This window comes from Manacus vitellinus, unplaced genomic scaffold (assembly GCF_001715985.3).
Source record: "Manacus vitellinus isolate BGI_N305 unplaced genomic scaffold, ASM171598v3 scaffold_6_pilon, whole genome shotgun sequence".
Lineage (NCBI taxonomy): Eukaryota > Metazoa > Chordata > Aves > Passeriformes > Pipridae > Manacus > Manacus vitellinus.
The window spans coordinates 27,802,651-27,825,044 of record NW_021940750.1 but is presented as its reverse complement, the minus strand read 5'-3'; the positions used below and the strand labels follow the sequence as shown (position 1 = coordinate 27,825,044).

The 22,394-nt window shown below is 36.8% G+C and overlaps 1 protein-coding gene across 6 annotated transcripts in view; it reads right to left on the bottom strand.

The window, feature by feature from the left end:
• The window catches only part of UNC79 (unc-79 homolog, NALCN channel complex subunit), a 102,407-nt gene extending 81,474 nt beyond the window's left edge, over positions 1–20,933 (bottom strand). For 3 of the 6 annotated variants that reach the window (XM_018082857.2, XM_018082856.3, XM_018082854.2), the window contains exons 1-10: positions 20,819–20,933; positions 15,129–15,433; positions 11,589–11,759; positions 8,589–8,681; positions 7,264–7,319; positions 6,506–6,635; positions 4,911–4,975; positions 3,004–3,092; positions 1,804–1,844; positions 524–552 (exon numbers count right to left, since the gene is read on the bottom strand). In XM_018082857.2, coding sequence (XP_017938346.1) covers positions 524–552; positions 1,804–1,844; positions 3,004–3,092; positions 4,911–4,975; positions 6,506–6,635; positions 7,264–7,319; positions 8,589–8,681; positions 11,589–11,759; positions 15,129–15,375 — 921 coding nt within the window. In that variant the 5' untranslated portion in view covers positions 15,376–15,433; positions 20,819–20,933. Of the gene's footprint in view, positions 1–523; positions 553–1,803; positions 1,845–3,003; positions 3,093–4,910; positions 4,976–6,505; positions 6,636–7,263; positions 7,320–8,588; positions 8,682–11,588; positions 11,760–15,128; positions 15,440–20,818 lie in introns of those variants that run through there. The other 3 variants (XM_018082855.2, XM_018082852.2, XM_018082853.2) reach the window with 3 other exon arrangements.
• Positions 20,934–22,394: the final 1,461 nt, after the last annotated feature.

Genomic DNA, 22,394 nt, shown 5'->3' with positions numbered 1-22,394 from the left:
AACTAGAATATGTTATGCACTGTATTCCTTGCTGTTAAAGTGTTATTAAAACACACTAGCTGGTATGTATTGCAAGCAGATTCTTTTTGTCAGCAATCTTTTCAGAGCCAAGCACTGAAGAGTTTTAAAAATACACATTGTAGAGTACGATTTTTGTCCAATTTAGGATTAATCCAAGACTTTGAGGAGATAAGAAGATATATATAAACACTTGAATTTAAAATTCACCTCTTCCTCTACCCTCTTCATAGGCAGAGTTATAGAATACAAAATGAGCTCAATTGCATAATTGAATTGCTTTACTAATTGACACTTCAACTAAACTCTACAACTCAAATCAAACACTGTCAGTTTTAACAAAAAGAAACCTTGCTGCTGAATCATTCTCATCCATCAACAAATGCATTCATGGATAAATTGTGAAATTTTGGAATGATACAAAGAAGAGCACACTACATATTAATGGAATGACACTACACACAACATCAAATCATGCCTCATCACACAAATGGCTGAATCTTACCTTCTTCTGACATATAGCAGAAATTTCAGCTGTAAGGGGAAGGCATACAAAACATGAACACAAAATGACGATCTTTCTGTTTTATTATGGCAGCCATGGGAAAAGGGACTTCCTGCAAGGAAATCTCTGAGGTTAAACTTGGGTTTCCAGATACTGTTGAAACCTCTAAGCCTGTTGGACAGCATAAGGTAGGACACTATACTTAAGCCTATGGCTATTTCCACATTGAAATGCAATAACAGCATTTGTGCATTAAGTGTGGTGTGCTCTGCTACCCATCCACCTTCTGCCTATGCTTCTGCCTCCTGGACAGACTTGTAGAAGTACACCTCACAGGCACACTACTGTGGCATGCTGTAAGTAACATGCTGTAGGCTTAGATGTGCCTACACTGCTTGTGAAAGTTCATGGGATAAAAGAGTAGTGAATATGGATGAAGCAGCTACTACGTCTGTGCCCTATAATTTCATGTGAAATGTTTGCAGATTGAACCTGTAAGCAGTAGCTATTCCATCTGTTGTCCTGGCAACATATGATTCAGTAAATTTAAGTGGCTGATTAAAAGGAAGTACTTCCCTTAAGTAAATAAAACATTCTTAATCTGGGTAACATTTCAACTAAAAGCAGACAGCAAAAAAATCTCAACTGCTTACAAATTTTCAGTTTGCAGAGCAAAGAGAGAGGTGGTGTCTTCCTTGTGTCCCTGAAAGGGTTATTTTAGATAACGTGCTGATTAGTCTGTCAACAAGCTTTGTCTGCATTCTACTAGATAATAAAATATCACTGGCCAAAGGACAATGATTGGATCAATGACTGGATCATGGACAAATATTTTATGTTTTTTATATTTTTATGTTTTTTTCTGATATCCTTTGCAGGGTCATATTAGAGATTTTCACAAGCTTTAAGAGCTTTTGAATCAGACCCAGGTTACTGGAAGAACCAGTCCCTCTTTTTGGACACTGGTGTGGGACACAAATACTTTTTAAGAACTTGGTCCCAACTGTGAATACTTCAAGATGTCAAAATTGTCAGTTGTCTCTGTTTCCTCACACATAAAGAGTTGTATCAATTTTCAGATAGAGGATTAGTCAATTTTTCATAGTACTTCAAGGTCATTCAGCAGCATTAAGTACAAGTTACTTCAAAATTCTAAAAAAAAAAAACCCTTTTGAACAGAATGCAGCATTTCAAGTAATACAGTATGCAGAAATATCATACTGAACCATAGGTTTGTACAATTATGATTAGTTTGCACCTACCCTTAAAATACCTCTTACCTTGTGGCAGAAGAACATCAATCAACCACTCACTGTGATCCCTATAAATATTATAGATATAATTAGCTTTCCATTTTTTGTTTATATATGCATTTATTTTTTGCACAGAGGAAACTGAGATAAATTAATATGGTAGCACTGACATTATTCTGAAGCTACTTTTTTCAAATGTAGTTCTATAAATTGCAGGCTGCTTTACATTACATCTCTTTGTTGTGCCTGTCTTATTAAATTACCACTTTGCTGATGTTGGTCACTATGTTCAAGGCTTTCCAAAATTACTTTTGAGGCATAAATTTATCAAATTAAAATAGTGTGTGCTCTGAAAGCCTGACAGCTAAGAAATGATAGTGAAGAATAACAGACGAACATGGAAAAAAACCAAAGTACCAGTAGCATTTTCTGTGTGTCCATAGAAGCTATGCTTCTACAGAATTCAGCTGCTTTTTCCTGCAGCTTTAAATCAATGATGACTTAAAACCTAAGGTGAGATGTAATTGCTTTTCCCACAGCTGGTGTGATATAAAGTTGTCTTAAACTGGGGAGAAAAACACCCATGTAGGTTCTGAATTACCTGTAATCTTGTTCATTTCAACTAATTATTGGCATTCCCTGTAAGTATTAGTAGATTTTATAAACTAATGCAAACCATATTAGAAATTTAAAGGAAAAAAAGAAAAATCAAAACAAAAACCCAAGTGAGGTTAATTCATCTCAGGCTATATTTCTTTCAAGCACCAGCCAATCCTGGATCAATTTCTTTGATCTCTGCTGCCTCACAGTACACCTTAGAGAATAATCCCAAATGCACGCTACAGAAAACTAATGAAGTCTCTGTGAAAGAGCCTTCACTGCAACGTTTTGCTTTTAATGGCAACTAATGGATGAGGACAAAAGACATTTCATAAGCAGCAGCTTGTACAATAATGAGGTTCCCCTGTTATAGTCAATGCATCCCACAGCATCTATTCATTCAGAGATCTCAACTTCAAAATTCACTTCTGTTTAAGCTAGGTGCAAATGCTAATCATGTGAGATAAATTTCTGCAATCCTTATTCATAACAAATGGCAGCGTGCTCCATATATTTCATCAGGTTTATCTATATAAAGTATATGCTAATCATAATAAAATTAGGCAAAACTCCAGAGTTCTGGAGTCTGATGATACTTGATCACTTTCCAGCTCTTAGCTTACCTACCCTGCAATTCTCTGGCTGCATTCTTCACAAAGATATAGGGGAGGTGGCTTATCACCCAAAGCCACAGACAAGGATGGGTCAATGCACATCTGAAAAACAGAGAAGGAAAAGAATTAAGACACCTGTTCACCGAAACCCACTGAAAAAGTTCAACGCATTAATGCTGGGACATACAATGTAACACAGCTCTGATATGTGTTCAGAGCAACATTCTGAAAGAGGGTACTCAGCATGTGGCACACAAGATCTCAAATTATTTCTAAAAAAGAGAAGGATCTACGTGAAAAATAAGAGCCTATAAGAAACAGGACATCCTTCAGAATCAGTATTATCACTGTCTGAAAGACAGGTACGTTGTGTTACATATTCACATTGCATATTCACTATAGACTTCTAATTTATTTTTTTCCACCCAAAGACATAGTCACTTAGAGGTTCCATTGTTTAGGAGAAGGTAATGTAAAAGTCTGGATTTTTCTCTCTCAGTAACGCCTCTTCCAGCAAAATCTAATTTTCAGTCATCACAGTTGTTAATATACAGCACAACTGCAGTGACAGAACAAAGACTCACAGTTCCCTTGGCAACATAGGTCCAGACTTTGTCTTGCATTAGCTTTTATTCTTTCACATTAGTCAGTTACAGAAAACAGTTACAGTTAATAGCCAGTTACGTACATATTTGTCAGTGTTCTGTACTACTAAGGAAACATTGAACAGTAGTATGCATACACAATATCTTAACCACTTTAATCAAAATGTTTCTTAATCCATTCAAGTGCAAGACCTTATTTACAAAGAAAAATGTGTCCTTGAATGTTTCTCATTTTCGTTAACCAAATTTACATTCATCTCTACAAGATAAAACAGGCTGCATTTTTCTGAGTGACGACTGATCAAGACTGGTTCTGTCAAAATGAAGATAAGAGATCGTTCAAAAATATTCAAGTATTTCATCTGCAAAGCTTGGAACTGTACTTTTTTGACATCTTGCTTTATTGAGTTATGAGTCTGAATCTAGCAATCACTTCAACATGAAGCAACACCTTTCAGCATTTTTCCTATAAATAGGGATCATTGAGAATGATTGGAATAGGCAGGAAGGTGGTCTCTTGCAGGACTTTTGAGATAGGTATCACCATTATGCCCTGTCAGTGTCAGAACCTGCAGAAACGGCTCACTGAAGAACTGTTTAACTAAAGAAATTATGTTAGTGTATGAACTGATGCTAGAAAAATTGGTTGTGTCTACATACTTAACAAGATACAAATCAATTAATTAGTACACCTAACTGTAATATGCTCTGGACTCGGGATGTATTCTTGCTGCTGCCATCAAACTGTGTTGTGATCCTGGTCAAACCTTTTTGCATTTTTACTCTGTGTGTAAAGATACAATTTACCTCCCTCAACAGGGCTGCAGAAGAGGTAAGTAAAGCTTTTTTGCTATTTGCTTTAGGACACATTTCAAGCAAGGATCACAATCAGAGTAGGTGCATTGTATGACCTCAGTCAAGATACCAAGGTGAACATGTACCTATGTAATTGAAATAATGTTTCCTGTATACAGAAATATTTGTGCACATATTTATACACATATACATGTTCAGGAAAATATATACATGGATTAGCCAGGAACCAGCTTAGAATTTTATAAAGTGTTCTACCACCATCCCCATGTTTAATTTCAAGATCTGGCCCATGGTAGTTGCAGTGAATATCTCATCTTGCTTTAAGCAGCCAAAGAACATATTCACAAAGGTCTGACACCCGTGGTCTCAACAGGCTTTGCTGTTCCCTTAGCTCCTGCTCTTGGTCACCTGCACAAAACCACAGCATATGGCTGGGGTAAAAGTGCAACCTCCCATCCCCCAGATAGTTGGGTTTGACCCCCCAAAGTAACAGCAGTACCTTCACAGCTGGTTTGTTAATTGCATTATGGCATTCAATGTGCTGGCAATGAATAGGATTCCAGGCTGCAAAACCAAAACACAGCTGATTAATAAATGGAGAAGAGATATTTATATTCTTTGCCTCTAGTGATATCAATTGAGAACAAGATGCTCTTGTAGTAAGTACTATACAAACATGAGTACTACACAAATAGCCATTCCTCAGGAGGCTTAATAATTACAATAAACAACTTGAACATACATGCCTACTGAGTTATTTACGATATAATGAAATGAACCATGGACTCAGCGAAGAAATGGAAAAAGTAAGACACAGATATTCCTGTTGCAGACCCTTCTTCATCTCACCGACACCTTGATTAATTAAATATCCTTCCACTCCAGGAGCAGGATGGTAGGAGTAGCTGAGTAAATTCAGTAACATTCCCAGGCAAAATGAAAACACAACTATAACAAAGGAAAACTAGTCCAGTGACAGGAGCCTTAGTTTTGTAACAACAAGAAGTAAACAACAAAGGGATGATCAAGTGGTAACATTTGGTTGCCCCCATGTCAAAATGCTATGCAACCGCAGATAATACTCATCCCATTCTGGGATATATTAACAAAAAGCTTATATATATTAAAAAAAATCCAGTCTATACAGTGTTAGTAACAGTTCAGATGGAATATCATGCTTAGTTTACAGACCTGCTTGCATAGAAGTGATGCAGAGCAGTATATGAAGACTTTTTTTTTTTAAAAAGTCGTCATGAAAACCCATCAACCCTTCAATGGAAAGCTTTAGAACAGATCAGACAAACTTCTATCAGGAACATTCAGGATGCACTTGAGTTGGTCTAGGGGCTCTTCTAAGGTTTCTTCCAACCCTTCATTTTTATAATTTAAAATGTCACATTTTGGTCCAGAAATTTTAAAAGTGAAAAAAACATATGCCATATGACAGAGATTATTTGAAACAGGTTGAGACAGACACACAGGTAAAAGCAAGTCATGAATGGACAGTCTTCCCTCTAGCAGCACTGTCCCATCAGTACCACTGGGAGTTTGGCAGACAGTGGACTTTGTACCATCCACCTACTCAGCTCCAGCTGCATTGCTGAGTTTGTCTCTCATTTTCATCCTATAATCAACCTTGAGAACATATCCATTATACTGACTGCACCTGACATCACCTGACTTTTTTTGACAGTAACAGCCAGATAAGGAGTCTTAGCAACAGCAGCAGTGTTAGCAGCTGGCAGAACAAAAGCAAACAAAGCAATAATTGAAAGGAACATAAACCAGAACCATTGTAAGGCCAAGGCAGCAGCTTCACAGACCACTTGGAACAAACAGAGTATATCCTGTTCCTTCTCCTGTTCTGGTTTAGTTAATATTGGGAGTAAGACAACGTATTTACTAGACACGATCTGAGTTTTTATTTTTCATAACATCTTTTGAAAATGCAGATAAACAGATATTGAATACTTATGAAAGTACAACTTATCAAACAAAAAAATTCAAAATACATCATAGAACTGTAAATATGTGACTTTAACATACTTCTGATCATTTATTTCTTTTGGCCTATACAAAACCATCTGCACTGACCTGTGTACTGCAGTCCTCTGTACTCACTGATTGCCCCAGGGGGTTTTAAATTGGGCCAATAGTGAAATAACATTTGTACGGCTGGAGGTTTAACTTGAGATGGTCCATAGGCTATCACATACAGCAAATCCTAAGGAAAGACATGTACAAAGTGTTTATTTTTGCAAGGTAACAAACAACAATTCAAAATAGTCCTTGTTTTCAAAGACATCTGAACACACAAAGTTAATACATTTCATGCCCTACCAAACTTCCTTTGCAGTTCTTACAGACAGATTAGATGACTAACTTCAGCTCTTCTGATTTTGTTCAGAGCATGCAACAGCTACCACCCACCCTGCAGTGTACTAACAGAGCAGAATGAACCCCCTATATAGCCATGGAGCAAAGAGGTGCTGTATAGATAAAGAACTGAATCCAGAGCAGATTCAGATGATGACAATACTCACAAATAGTTCTCGTAAAAATCCAGTCCCACATGAACTGAGAAGACTGCTAGTTACTAAAATTTCTGCTAATTGGAGCCACGACCACATGGTACTTAGGAAACAGAGCTCTATTCCACAAAACATGGAACTGTCTCTAGACAGTAACTAGAAATTAGAGGGACCTTCCTCTCCATAATCCAGAGGGAGGATTGGATATAAAGATCATTTATAACTTCTTGGCATACAGTCAGTTCAATTTTCAAGCCATCTGGTTTTCATGGCTACCCAAATACAGTCATTTCCACAAAGTATATATGATCATAAACTTACTTTCCATACTTCTTGCTTATATTTCATGAGACACTCCAATAATTGGCAGTGATACACTGAGAGAAAAGAGACAGTATAGTCTTAATATGGAAATGGAAACTCAGGTTACAGAAATTATTTAATTAGCTGATTGGCTTTGCTTTGTCCATCCAAAACTCTATTCAATTATTTTTTATTTTAAAGTGCTAAAGAATCATTGCCCTGACAGTCATCATAAAATATTAGAAATTGAATATTGGTAACTTGTTTCTGTTAAGAAATGCAGTAAGGTGATTATCATGAGTGTACAGCTTTTTGTACAGCAATGGAGATCTTTTTCAAACATCTAGTTGAAGAATACCTGATGATTCATTTAAATTTTATCCCTCTGCCACAATGTAAATGGGTATCTTTTCATTCATCTTGAGGCAACAATAGGAGTCACATGTAACAATACATTGTTCCCATGAATACCAAAGGCTACAGGAGCCACTCTGCACCAAACAAACACAAGAGCCAAATGAACTACTTTACATGTTTGATTTCCCAAAAACCACAGGGCAACGTTTTTCTCAGATGGTTTGAACATGGAATTTACAAAAAAAACCCCCAGAACATTTCATGAAAAAACCTGACTTCTGCAAGTAGTTTTTAAGAATGGTGTGCTGCTTTTATTTACCTGTGTGAAGTATATGTCATGATGTGACACCTCACATACACACCATCTACCCATCTATATAAAACAGGAGATAGTTGACTATCATGTAATGTAACCGCCCCTTGGGGTTAAATTTTGTTTCAATTTGTTTATGTGATCCCACTGATTTAACTGGGACTGTGTCTCCGTGAGAGAGAATGGCCTTGGACTTGTGTTTAGATACTCATGATTACATTTAAATTCATTATCGTTCCATTGAGCCTGCAGCCAGCATTACCTGTTTTCTTTAACAGATAGTACCAGTTGTGAACTTGATGGTAGATGAATCATAGTATAAGACAAACTGTTACTATGAGTTCCTATAGTCAAGGTAAGTGGTATTTCTCTCCAATACTGATGTTATATATATTAACATGATTTTCTGATGTCAAACAAGAGTAGACCAGAATCTCCAGTCCTGGGCAAAATCCTATTTCTTCATCACAATGAGATCTCTTATCCACATAAGGATTACTTCCAGTATGATGTTCAGAAATTCCAGTTTTGACTAAAATCAATTACTGTTCATCCTGTGCTGGATAACGACACAGATTTTTCCCATCATCTAAACTTTTCTGATTGCATTTGACAATTCTTCCTGATTGATAGTCTCAGAAAGAATGATACCGTGTTGCATGTTTACACATACCTGGGTTTGATGTGTACTGCATTGCAATCATTAGCATTGATGATGCAGACAGATTGACATGTGCTGGAACACCTTCTCTTTTTGAGGATCCCACTTAAAAGAAAGGGCAACAAATATATAAATTTTCTATTGTCATAGGTGACAATAGCATGTAACTGTTTTCAACACATGCAAATAAAATTCCTAAGGTACCATGTCATGAAAACAAAACCAAAGAAATAAAGAAAAAGGGAAAAAAAATAAAAGCAAAACCCCCAAAATAAACAAACAAAAACCCTAAAAAACTAGAAACTTTCTGTATTCCACCTTTTCTGGTGAAAGAGAAAGATGACTAGATATTGATTCCCAGAGCGCACACCTGGTTTTCCAGATCAGTAAGATTTCATTCCCAGAGCTACATTAACCAGACAGTTATCTTCTCAGGCACTCTCCTTCAGAACCCACAGATTGATCAAAATAACATTACTTACACAGCCAAGTCCACCTAAGCCTTGGATTGTAGGAAGGGTGAAAAGGAACTGGAGGGTAAAGAATGGAGAAAAAATGGAAAGCCTGCTGCTGAGGCATCCTGACGAAGGGTTGGGGCTGGTGATAGCTGCAGGTGTACGGCAGAGCACTTCTTGGGAGCACATGGTATGAGCTCAAGTCACAGCTACATACCAGAAACATTAGTCCCCACTGTTATGTGAACTGTGCTAAGATAATGATAAACAGTAGCACTGTAGCTAAGCTACATTGTAACTTTGACCTCACACAGAAAGTGGCCGGAGTTCCTTCTGGTCTCCTATGAAGTGGGCTACTATTAAATGGCATACTTGGAAAAACCCTGCAGAGTGTAGGTGTTTATTTGCTGAACTATTACAGGGCAATACATCTCTGAAGGCAACCTCCTACACAGAGATGTGGCATATATCTTTCCATCCTCACAGTACTTTCCCAAGCCTGGCTGCCAGGACCCAAATACCAAGCATTTGGGATAGAAGCACAGAACTGTAGCTACCAGCTCAGTGAGCTGTTTTCATCCCTCCCATCTGGCTCTCCAACTGCTTACACAATCTCTTGAATCCTCCCTTTCAGTTTAAATCACAGCTGAACACTAGAGGAAGGAGAGGTTCTGCACTCGCCTTGTAAAGGAGCATATAATTCTCAGTGGGGAAAGACTAGGACACCAATTAAAAGAGCACTCAACCAGAAAAAAAGAAGGGAAGGGAAAATGGAGAATTTCTCTCTGTTCTCCACATGATCCAGCAGTACTATGGCTCTCTTCATTGCACTTTTGTTTTCGAATCTCATTCACACAAATAAGAGCCCCCCAAATTATTACAGCAAGGTCTACTTGTATGGATTTAAATTGAAAAATACTCAGCGGCTCCAACTGGGCAATTAAAATGTGGCCATCAGCAAAAAAAGTAGGACACTACTAGAAGCCAAATTTAAAATGCAGCAGACTGGTTACATACAGAGATCTCACCAAAACAGTTTGAGGAGAAAGGCAGCATGACAAATGCAAATGCACGAATGCAATCTCTGTCAAGGGCAGTTCGGGAACAGTATCTATTTAAGTAAACCAAGCATTTGGCTCAACCAGTTATTCTGAGGAATAGTTCTACAGATCTGAGGACAGAAAGGATAAGTCACCAACTCCAGTTGCTCTTTAACAGATAGCACTAATGGAAAAAAGAGTTGTTTAATGCAGCATTATGGTCTTAACCGGAAGAGGAGCTATATTGCACATATGTATGACTTATATCTTAGCAATATTCATTCCCATACTGTCATTAGACCTGTCAAAGGTAACAGAGAAAACCTCAATGCAGTGTCTAATTACAATTACTATTTTATATGGGAAAAATGAGGTACAGGAGAGGTAAGGGATTTTTTCCAAGACCATTGACTGGTCGAGTCAGAAAACATACGTGATAAGTTTACATAAAACCTAAATCTCAACACTGCACCATGCTTCTTTCAGCATCTTCTACATGCTTAAATGACATCAGTGTTGATCTCTATACAAAAGTTGTTCATGTTTTTCCATAAAGGTCTGGAATACAGAGTAAGTAGGAGACATTCTCACAGACTCACAGAACAGTTCATGTTAAAAGGGACCCCTGGAGATCATCTTGTCTGACCCCTCTACTCAAAGAAAAGTAACTAGAGCAGGTACTCAGGACCAGTTGTGCTTTGAGCATGTACCAGGATGGAGAATCTGCAACTACTCTAGTAAACTGTTCCAGTGTTTTATCCCACACAGTAAAAGGCCTGTTGGTTAAAACTGACTTAATATTGACCCTAACGCTTCCATCTGCAGAATATGGTCACGTTTCTTGTTACTACTGAAATCCCATCAGGCTTTTTATCAGGTACATGGATGACCGCCCAAAACACACCTTAGGATCCACATTGTCCAAGGTCTGTGTAATTAAGTAATCACATGACATCCTCAGGGAGGGGAAGAAAAACAAAAGAGGAGAAAAGGCAGGCACCATCAAATTCAATCTTAACACTTGTGGATAGGAGACACAGGCACAGCTATTTAGTACAGAACTTAAGAAAGTGTAGAAAAGACAAAGAAAAATCGGAAATTCATCACAACATCATTACATTGAAAAGAATCATCCTTGTACATCCAGATATAGTCCAGATGCAAAAGTTACACATGTTGTTATTGCATCTATTAATTTCAGGAGCAGTTTGCCCATTTTCTGTATTCAAAACTCCCACTGTTGGCACCGGAAGTTCTACAGGTCTGAAAACCTGGTATTTCTTAAATAAGGTGAACTTCACCCCTTAAATGAAGGAAGAATTCACACAAAAACATAGCATAATAAATAAATACAAATTATGGAATTATTTCCCTTTGAAAAGTAGTCACATGAAATTATTTTGCATATATACAGTAGATTGATGTCCCATTACAATACTATGACAGACCCAGCTTTGACTCCTACAGTCTGATACTATTATGCACCAAGACAAAACAATACTATTTGTTCTACTTACATATAGCCATAGGCAGAAAAGATGTGCTGAGATACTCTATAATATCCTTGTGCAGAAATGGAGGAAAGGTAGCTAGTGTTGAAATCATTGTATAGGGTAAAGTACTCAAAATATCATCACTGAGAAAAGGAAGTAAGCATGTAGTAGTGTAAAAAATTGATTGCCCAAGATCTGTTGAATAAAATGAAAAAAAATACAGAATCATTACAATGAAAAAGTAATTATGACTAGGTACTTTTTTGTTTACAAATCTATAAAAATAAATTACATTTAAATTCAAGCTTTCATCTCAAAATAATTTGGGAAGCTAATCACCATTTGGGAAGCAAGTGACTTCACTCATAATTTTTAAGCCCCTCCTAAGTTGAGGGAAACAGCTGTTGAACACTAATCAGAAGAGTCTGAAGGGAATATGAATACTACAACCAATAAAATAATAGTTTTAAATCAATATTGACTTTAATCATAGAGTGATTAACATATAATAGCTTGTATTTAAGCAGAGATGTTACTAGAATCAGAATTTGAAATGCATGTTGTATTGAAAGGCCAGCTTTTGCAAAAAGCATTCTAGCCTTTATCAGTCATATTAAAATAAGGGTTTTATCTTAATTACCATCAAGAGTGCTGCAAAGTACCCCACACATACTGACTACAGGAAGCATCACTGCATTTTTCAAACCACACACGATTAAACTACAGATCTTGATTTCCTGGGAAGTCTTTGAGGTCAAAAATGGCCAAGGTTTAAAAGAAAAATAATATTTATCAAGAATTTCTATACTTATTATCACAGTATAAGTCTTCGGAAAGGATACTTAATAACTGCACAACATTCCAAGATCTAAAGGGAAGGGACAATTTATTATGTATCTGTGCCATCATGTGGAATCTTTACACTCTCTCCCAAATAGGGAATTAAGCTGGTGCCCATAACCCTCTGACAAAGGTTACAGCACTCAGTGAACCCCACGTTTCAATCTGTATGATGATCCAAATACATCAGAAGACCTTTCTCCTTTTGTTACTTACTCCCCAGCCTTAAGTACATTACATAGGCCTTCAGTCTCATCTGTAAAACCAGTGCAATGTAAAACTGTCTCTGTAACGTGCAGAGACATCTGCAGCTGTGAACATCCCGGGTCATAGTAAGATTAAAAACTGCCTCTCCATTTCAGTGGTTCTGGCAAGTCTTCTATGCAAGGGTCTGACTAGACCTCTAGTGCTAGAGAGTGCTTCTCTCTTGCAATTCATACTTCTCAGCTAAATACACAGTCTTTTATAATCTGATTGGGCTGAAACTCAGGATTGCCTAGCACAGCAGTTGTACTTACCCAAACAACATTGATTGTTCTGATAAAAAAAAAATATATATTTCTTTTAGTCAAATACTAGGCTGAGGAAGAAATAAATAACAAGTTGTATTGCAAAATGTAATTCTCCACACACAAACTCATAAAAATAGCAAGTGACCTCCCCTTGCCCCAAGCATGAGTCAACCAAATTATTCCTGGCAGATATTTATCTAAACTGTTCTTAAAAATCTGCAAGACAGTTCACTCCTTCTCCTGTCAATTCATCATAATTATTTTTATCATATAAAGACCTTCTTTTTTAAAAAAATTTTGCTTGCTGACATTTCTTATCCTAATTAACTGTAACCACAAATAGACTGGTTTAGTTCATTTCTCCTCACAGTAACATTTACATATTTGCATATGATAAACATATCTTCCTTCCATTTTTCTCTAAGCTAGACATACTAAGTTCTTTCTGTTTTTCCCCACTGTTCACATTTCCTAGACCTCAATTCATTCTTGTTTATTCTTCCTGGACTCATCCCAAATACTCCATGTTTTTCTTGAAGTTAGATGGACAAATCTGAAAATTTTACTCCACCTGAGGCCATGGTAGGGCTGTTAAAATAATAAGCATAATGCTTTGGTGTCTCATACACAAAAAAATTGTTTACTTACTGCTAGAATAATATTAATATATTGGTGAGTTATGGTCTGCTCTGTTCTACCGTGAACACCAGATCTTTCTGCAGTACAGCTGCAAGCTAGTATTTTTCCCATTTCCTTTGATTTCTCCCACTTAAACATAGTATTTCATATTTCTCCTTTGAAGATGTTTCAAAACAGAATGCAATTTGCTACAGTTACTCTGAATGATGACATATCCTTCACATAAAGGACATCTTGATAACATCTGCAAATCAAAGTGTTCTCTCAATTCTATAAGCTAAGTAAAAAAAATTAAAATATTTAATAACACTAGACCCAGCACAGACTCTTGTAAGATTTCCGGCTGGTATCCCCTTCCAGCTGCTGAGCCACTGGTAATTACTCCCAGAGTGTCTTCCTTACTCTGGTGAGACCATGTCCCAGATTGCCCATTAGGATGTCAAGTGACACAGCAACATAACCTGACTAAGGAGAGGAAAACCACGCAAGGAGAGACATTGTGTTTGCTCAGTGTTATTTTTTCTTTACAGGTCTCCATTGATTGTTAATTATCACCATGTTATCTACTCAGGAAAAGACTGTTCTGATAATTAACTCCAAAATTTCTAGAAATTGAAGGTAAGTCAACAAATCTACGACTTGCTGGGAGCCCCACTTTTGCAAGATCATACTTCTTCATACTGCAGTGCTCTTTGATTCAAACATGCTGTTGCCAGCTCAAAAGGAATTCAGCATTTAACAGACATAACTTTTCTCCTAAAGAATTTCAGCAGTGTTATCAGATTGACAACAATCTTCCTATACTGAACTATGTAATTAATAGTTCCTGATACCATAGCGAAAGTTAATATTTGGCTAATGTAACAAAGGGAGAATACTGGGCTACTGAATCCCAGTATGGAAAGCCTAAAGATTAAGAAGCAGACAGATGAAGAACTTGAGGGAAAACAGTACAAATACAACACAGTCACGAAAAAAGCTTGCAAATAACTAATTCAAAACGTAAGAAAATATTGCTTTTCTGTGAGTCAGACAAAGATGTTGCCATCCTTTTACACAGGAATATTTTAAAGCCATCTCAAAGCACAGTTACCATGTTTTTTCTTCAATTAGATATATACTATATTCTGTTTAGAGATGGACCTTCACCAAAACACTCAATCTGTATATTTGTTATAGGCCAGATACACATTGGCAAGCTCTTCGTGCCTTTTTAAGAGATTCACCCCAAAAAGACAGTCTGAAGTTATCCCAGCAGATTCAAGTCCAAAATCTGGATATTTTTAGACCCATCTGTCTAATTTTTGTTACAGACCATTGTATTTTAGTTACATACCACCAGCATATCACTAAAAATCAGACAACCTCAGAATTCAAACTCAAATCCACAGTTAGCAAAAAAAAGTCTTTTATTTAAGAAAGTCAAACCAAACACTTGGATATAAACACATCCCAGAAGATTTGAATTCCAGATCCAGGTCAGCTCAGGCCCATCTCTTCTACTGCATATCATCACTCACGGATTCACAGCACTGAAGTTAAGCATACTGGAAGGGTTCAAGGGCCTGCTTACCATGTTGACCATGTTGTAGCAAGGGAACTAGATCCAGCAGTGTCACCAGTGTCACGTAAAGTCCTTGATAGTCCAAAGATGGGTAGTCTGATAACTGAGCATCACGACTTTGCTGGCCACGTTCAGATGGAGCATCTCGCAGGACGCTGTAAAGGAGGGAGCGAGTAACAGTAGGGTTGATGGAACTGACCTGTGGTCTTAGAGATGGGGTGAGTGGGAATGGCACAGGAAAAAGACACATGGTCATGGGCACTGTCAAATTGGAGGCATCTTGATTCTCCTTCTTCCCTGTGCGGGACAAAATGCTGTTGGGGGGACAAAGAAAAAAAAGAGACAACAAAGACACAAAGAACAGCACATTACATTGAAATGACACTATAAAACAAATAATAAAAGACCAGATACATCCCACATAAGATGCAATCACTACCAAAACCAGTGTATCTACAAATCTAGCAACCATTTACTTTCATGCTTCAAGATAAGGGAATTAAAAATTGACATCTAGGAAAATTTCATTGCATCTCATGTGTTATCTGGTTCATAAGGAGCAAAAATATAAAAATGCATGTTTCAGTGCCCTACCCATGTTTCACAGTTAAGAAAAATTCTGAGAATTAAAACTGTTTGCTATGGAAAAATAGCTGTGTCAAAATAGGCTGGTATTTCGCTCTGAGATTCTGAAGATTTTGAGAGATTTATTTTTTTCCCCCTACAATCTTTTGAGCCAACTGACTGAAAACATGCAAAATATAGGTGTGGCACTTGCAGAAACATGTTTTAGCAAAGAATAAACATGTGTGTTTGTTAAGATAGTCTTAAAAAATCACATGTTTATTGCATTAAAATAATGTCTGTATGTATTTTATGATACTGTTTCATGACCACTCACTCAGTATCATTTGAGATAATGAAGTTTAAACAGGCACATGGATTTAGAAATAATATAATATTTCTAAAATGTTAACTAAACTACATTTGGAAAAGTTATAAAATAATATATAGTAGATGGTCTTTGGCATATGTTTGTGAGCTAATGATAATGGTTGTTTATGTGTGTTTTTAATTTTGCCCATGTTTAGGGAGGAAACATTTTACTTTATGAATACAAACACTCCTTAGGTAAATAGTTACCTTCAAAAATCTAAGGGCTAAGCAAGCAAGATCAATTATGTAACTGCAGATCAGACAGTATGTTACCATACATTCCTGCTGTTACTTACGTTATTATTCAACAAAACTCACTATAAATTAAAGGAGAGATAATTTCAAAAAATAAAAAGGATTTAGTGGGAATCAAAATAGAGGCTATACGTCAACCAGCTTGTTATGTCACTTTAAGAATGTTGCAAACATGGTTGTAAACATGTTAATCTAATTAATTTTTTAAAAAAATAAACCCCACTATTTTAAATAGAAATCAATTGTCACTTAAGCAGTGTTATAGTTTAGTTATCAAGCAATTATAGGGTTAGTTCATAATCTTAATATGTGCCTATAAAATATAATACACCTTTTAAATATATTAAACCACACACAATGCGCCTTTTTTTTTTTTTAAGCACATTTTGCACCTCTCAGTGGTTGGGATTTCCAAAAGCAGTTGCTGTTGGTTTAACTCTGTTCCCAAAGTCAGTGTTAAAACTTACAAAAGACAAGTCAGTAACATTAAAATTTCCACTGACCCGTGAAGAGCAGAGTTATGCCAAGAGGGAGCACTTCTGGAAACCTCTGATCTCTTTAACAGTACAGAAATCCCCATCATATAATCACCTTAGCAAAGATACATCTTACTTCCAAGTCAATTCAACAATTTACACAAACAAGCCAAACTCCTGCTAAGGTGCTTACAAGAGAAGGTGCCATTCATTTGCCACATATATAAAACATTTTTACAAAAACAGTTCTACGCCAAGTGGCTACTATCGCATCACACTTGCAGTCAGAGATGGCAGGCTCAGTCTGTTTTAAGAAACTACATACTTTTTTTTTTCCTTTTTTATTGTTCCTTACATATTTGGCAGATTATTTTTGTTCTGTTACCCAACGTCCAGTACAAGAAACATGGTGACTGTCATGGCAGTGTTTATGAAATTGTATCAGAAAATCACCTAAGATCTAGTATGACTTTAAAAAGCAATTACCAGAGTGCTGATTCCTTTTAATTTGCTTGATGTTCATTTGCCATAATTTGCAGCTCATGTTTAGAGATATGAAGGTACTACACTATATTCCTTTCTTGTCTACCAACAGGTGATACCAATTACCCATCTCTTTACTTGCCAAAACATCACTTCAAGTGCACTTATTTCTAGAAAGAATATTAATCCTTCCTTTTTACATGGAGCTACGGCCCATCTGTGGATTAGAAGCCAAAGCATGCTTGTATCTTGAGCAGGGCATCCTTCTGTTCAACAATAATAAGATCAGAACTAAATTCCAGCTGGAATCACACCAGATTTATTAAAAAAAAAAAAAATTTCAGACACAGGCTTTTGCCTGACCCGCCTGACCCATATTTTTAAAAGTAATAAACAGAAGTGTCAAAACTGAAATTCTAGGAAGTCTCTTAAGACCAAGACACAATAACAGCACTTTGCTTCTGTTTACATTCAAACCAAGTACTGAGAATTTGGAATGTCTGCAAATCATAACTCCATACTGAACTTACTCCATACTGAACTTGCTCTGTGACTAGGGACAAAGCTACCAAGGCTCGTTTCAAGATGTGTATATCTTTGCTACAAATCTATCCCAAAAGTACTGCCTTCCTGGAAAGGTTTCCTAGAATGCCTACAAGAGAATTACATCTCACCAAGGCAGCAAAACAAGCTTGATCATTAGTTAGCCACCAAGGCATTTATAACTATTTCTTATGTAAAATGTTTTATTTAGAAATACATATGGAGAATTTTCTTCATGAAAATGTGAAAGAATAAATTCTTTCCCAGGATGTTTATTAAGCCTTAGATCATTCCTCAAATGAGGGAGGAAACACTGAAAATGAGCAGGGCATGAAACAAATTCATGCTGTAATGTAAAGAAATGCTTGTCCCAAAGAGAAAACTAAAGAAGAACTAAATGAATCAATGTGCTATGCATTGTGTATGGTGATTTTATGTGATGTTTGTTCATAGAAATAAGGAATTTTTTTTTCAGCCATTTCACATCTGTCCCCCCCCCCCAACTTGTAATTTATGAAGGCTGCATACAGAGCAAAGGAGCAAATTAATCCCTTGTGCAATCCATCTTTAGCTAGCAAAATGACACCAGATATCAATGTCATTTGAAACAGTGGGCATGTCCCACTGAAAAGAACACAGTCAACGTGTCCATAACATGGAAAAGGTAAAATTGTAATAAACAGTAAAATCTGATTAATCACTATTCCTCCATTATTTCTATGACTACATATGTTCATCAAGAATTGTTTGTCCTAAAAAAATCAGCTGCAAGGAGAGTTGATAAACTGAGAAACATTTTTAAAGTTATTTTAAAATATTAGATGATGACAACCAATCTAAAACCTCCAGATATCAATGGGCATTTTTGCTACTGTTTGATCAACATTCTCTTAGCAGCCCAAATTCATTGCATATGTTTGGTGTGAAGCTAGAAAGATTATTCTCCACCATGTACTTCTATCATTGATGTTAAACCTTGTACAATGGAGTCTCAGTGTAGGAGGTAGAAAGGAGACTTGGCATGCAAAATATTCAAAGAAATTTCTGAACATGCTCTTCAGAAAGGTTCTTAACCAGTCTGTTTAGTTTTAGGGTAAATCTCGCAGAGATCTGCACGCAGTGGGTGGGAGTTTCCTTCTTTCCATCTGTCACACTAAATACAGGGTGTGTTGTTTTGCTTTTTTATCCAGCTTCTTTCTTAGTATCAGCAAGTATATAAACTTATACTGGTTCAGCCATAGCACTCAGGCTTTGATCCACAGTTCAAACTCCCCAGTTACAGGGATTTAAAATATGAATTTGACCTAGCTGAGTATCAGAAATCAGTCCACTTAAATTTAGATTCAGGTCTTGGCTTTAATTTCTCATGCCTTTTTAGTTCTGAGGCTGATCAGATCTCAGATCATGAAGGACAAAGCCACTTGTGTAGACTTGGGTATCAGATACGAGTATGACTTCTAACCCATGAGGTTCAGCATTATAAACAATAGGATTTTGGTTCAGTCCCATTCTGAACATGAAATAAAAAAATGGAGTTGCTCAGTTGTGCAATTGCTGCCCTGATTTCTGATCTGCTCTCAAAGGTGCTAAGTATAAAGCTTTTTCAGTAAGCCCAGAAACATCACTGCTCCTGGAGTGCAAAGAATTTATCACACAGAATGTGTCACCTGTACTGCTTAGAAAGGTGAAGACAACAGAGCAGTATAAAGATGCTTTCTTTAAGTGGCAGACTCTAAATCTATCCTGACTCAGTGAATTTCCGACCAAAAAGAAACATATCTCATTATAGCACTTGGTAGTTACAGTTAAAAGAGCAAATGAGGAAGGAAACAAATTTCAGTGGTTAAACAATTCTGCTCTTGAAAATTTCAAAAGTAAATGAGAGGTTTTAAAGTTTGCTGCAAACAGATGTTCCACCGAAAATTATTTCTATGTCTTTCCTTCTTATAAATAGGGTCAAGAATTCTGATGCATCTCAGGCTCTTTCACTTTTAGAATGAACTTTTCTCATTCTCTCAAGTTTAAATTCTTGCTTCTCAACTTGTATACATCATAGAGGTACGCATACAAATGTATGGGTAAATTGTATTTTGTTAATATTTCCTCCTCAAATAAGGCAAATCATTTTATTTCCAAACTACTAGGGACAATCTTTCCAGGTATAAATCAGGAAGCTATGCATAGAAATGCAGTTTTAACTGCATTTTTCTGGATGTGAAAACTAGTGCCAGTCAAAATCTGGGCAGATAATAATCACCTCTTTGTGGTCAAAAGCCATTTTAAAAGCAATTTGAAAATATGAATCCACTAGGAAGCACTGTGGAATGTATATCATTCCTAATAAAGTCTCGTAATTTTTCCTGGTTTTTTTAGCAAGGCAACAGGTAGTATTTTCTATCCATAATATATCCTGTAATCACATGGTATTTAGTACTGCATGTTATAACTAAATATCAGAATAAATCAAAACCCTGGGTCAGAACAATCCTGACCTGTTGTTGCCATCCAAATCCAGATCTGTAAACGAATTTTGTGTCTACTCCTGTTGTTCTGAGGGACTGAACCAGAACCCGAACCTGACAGTCAGCTGAACAATGGCACAATAATAACCTAGTTCTGCTCGTCTGGCTCGTCACTCTAGGATTGTGGGGCACAAGGACTGTCAAGGAGGTCATGAGTACACCCATCTAAAACTTCATAGGTCACAAACTCCATTCTTCACAAGTTCAGCATGTTTGTGCGTTCAGCTAAGTCTTAGGAGGGCCAAGCAAATGCATAATCAACCAAGCTTATTTTAGAATCAGCCACTCAATAAGGGGGCTTAACTGGGCAAATTGGGCAACAGCCACTGAAAAGATTAATTTATACCATTTTTTTCTTCAATTATGCTCTGACTCTTTTTGTCTGAGCATTGACTCATTAAATCTTGCAACCAATTCAAAGCCAATCAATAGCCCCTACAATTCTTTAGCTCTTTTTTCTTCAAGAGCATTAGTTAAAACTTACCTCAATAACGTCTGAGAAAAGTATTTCAGAGTATTTGCAATGTCAGTTCCAGAGGGCACAGGGTAAATATTGTGGAGAACCCGGTTGTGGTATTCCTGAAGGTAACGGATTTTGGAAGCAACTACATAAAAGACAAAAAAACAAACACAGAAACTTTCATTTAGGTTTTTTGCAGACTTTGACAGAGTCATATTTGTTTCTTCCATTTCTGATTTTTTTTAAATTTAAGAATTAAACTTAACGAACAGAAAAGTTTCTCTGCTCCTTCTATTTTGACTGCATAAAATGAACAAGATTGCCAAGGAGAAAACATGGAAGTGAATGGCTGCATCTGTATTAGGCAAAACTTCATGCTAGTAAATTTAAAAAAAATATATATATATTACCACCCTGCACTTCTTCCATGTCTCCAAGCATCTCAAGATTCATTTATAATGAATGAGTCTTTGGATCACAGGAAGTTCATGTGAGACAGGTAAGTATTCCTACAGCCAAAGTAGAGATATAAACTAAGACAGAGAAAGCTTATGTGATTTATTGTAGGCCATACATTTGCTTTATGCAATGAACTAAAGACATAAAAAGATCTGTGCTGTTTATTTAAGTGTCTTAGGAAGTCTGATCAAGCAAATGAGGGGATTTCAAAGAGCAGTAGGAGGTGCACACCCTTACTAAAACCATTTTTTTGTTGTTTTACAAGTAACAGTGGGTTTACTTTCTAATGGGGATCCTTGTTCAGTATTGGAAAAAAATGATGACCCACCATAGTTGCAATGCCTTACATTGCCTATAGAGCACAATATAGTCCCATGTAGAGACATGTACACACGCTCAACTCCTTTTGCTCTGCTCAGATCAACCAACTCTGCTGAGAAACAGTGCATTGGCTGTGGCAGGGGCTGCTCAGCTGTGCTGGACTGCAGATACAGCCTTCATGACAGCAGAGCTGGCTGGGAACTCTTCATCATGTTAAATGTGCACCAAGACTGTGTAACAGGCAGTGAAAAGGGGAGTTGCTCAGCTTGAGATACTGAGAGCCATTCTGCCAGACAGGTAACAGTACACACTGGACTTCCACATCCAGAAAAGAGAAGATTCTGTGAGTGGTCAGCCATACAAAAAATGAGGTTTGACAACATCAAGTCAATTATCCACAAGATAGGAACACTCAAATAATCATCAAATGAAGGATATTGTTTGCTTGAATGCATGACAAGAAATCAATCTTGCAGCACCCAACCAGGGTAATTCTTTCACCCATTTCCTGCTGTATTGACCATACCCACCCAATTTCTGCAGCAAGTGAAGCTTCTACAAAAAAAAGTCCCCCTCACGATATTACCCAGCTTCATCATAAGGAGAAAGCCCCTTATGTGACTGAATAAGGTTGGGGTCTTTGTAAAAACAAGTAAAAATGCAACTAGGGACGCTGTCATAATGCATATGTAAAAGTAACAAACTAAAAACACATAAGCATCCTATTATTTCAACACTTTTAAGTCTTTTACCTCACAAATTTATTTTAAGGTGACATTAATGAATAACCAAAAGTCAATCAAGACCTCCCCCCCCGCCA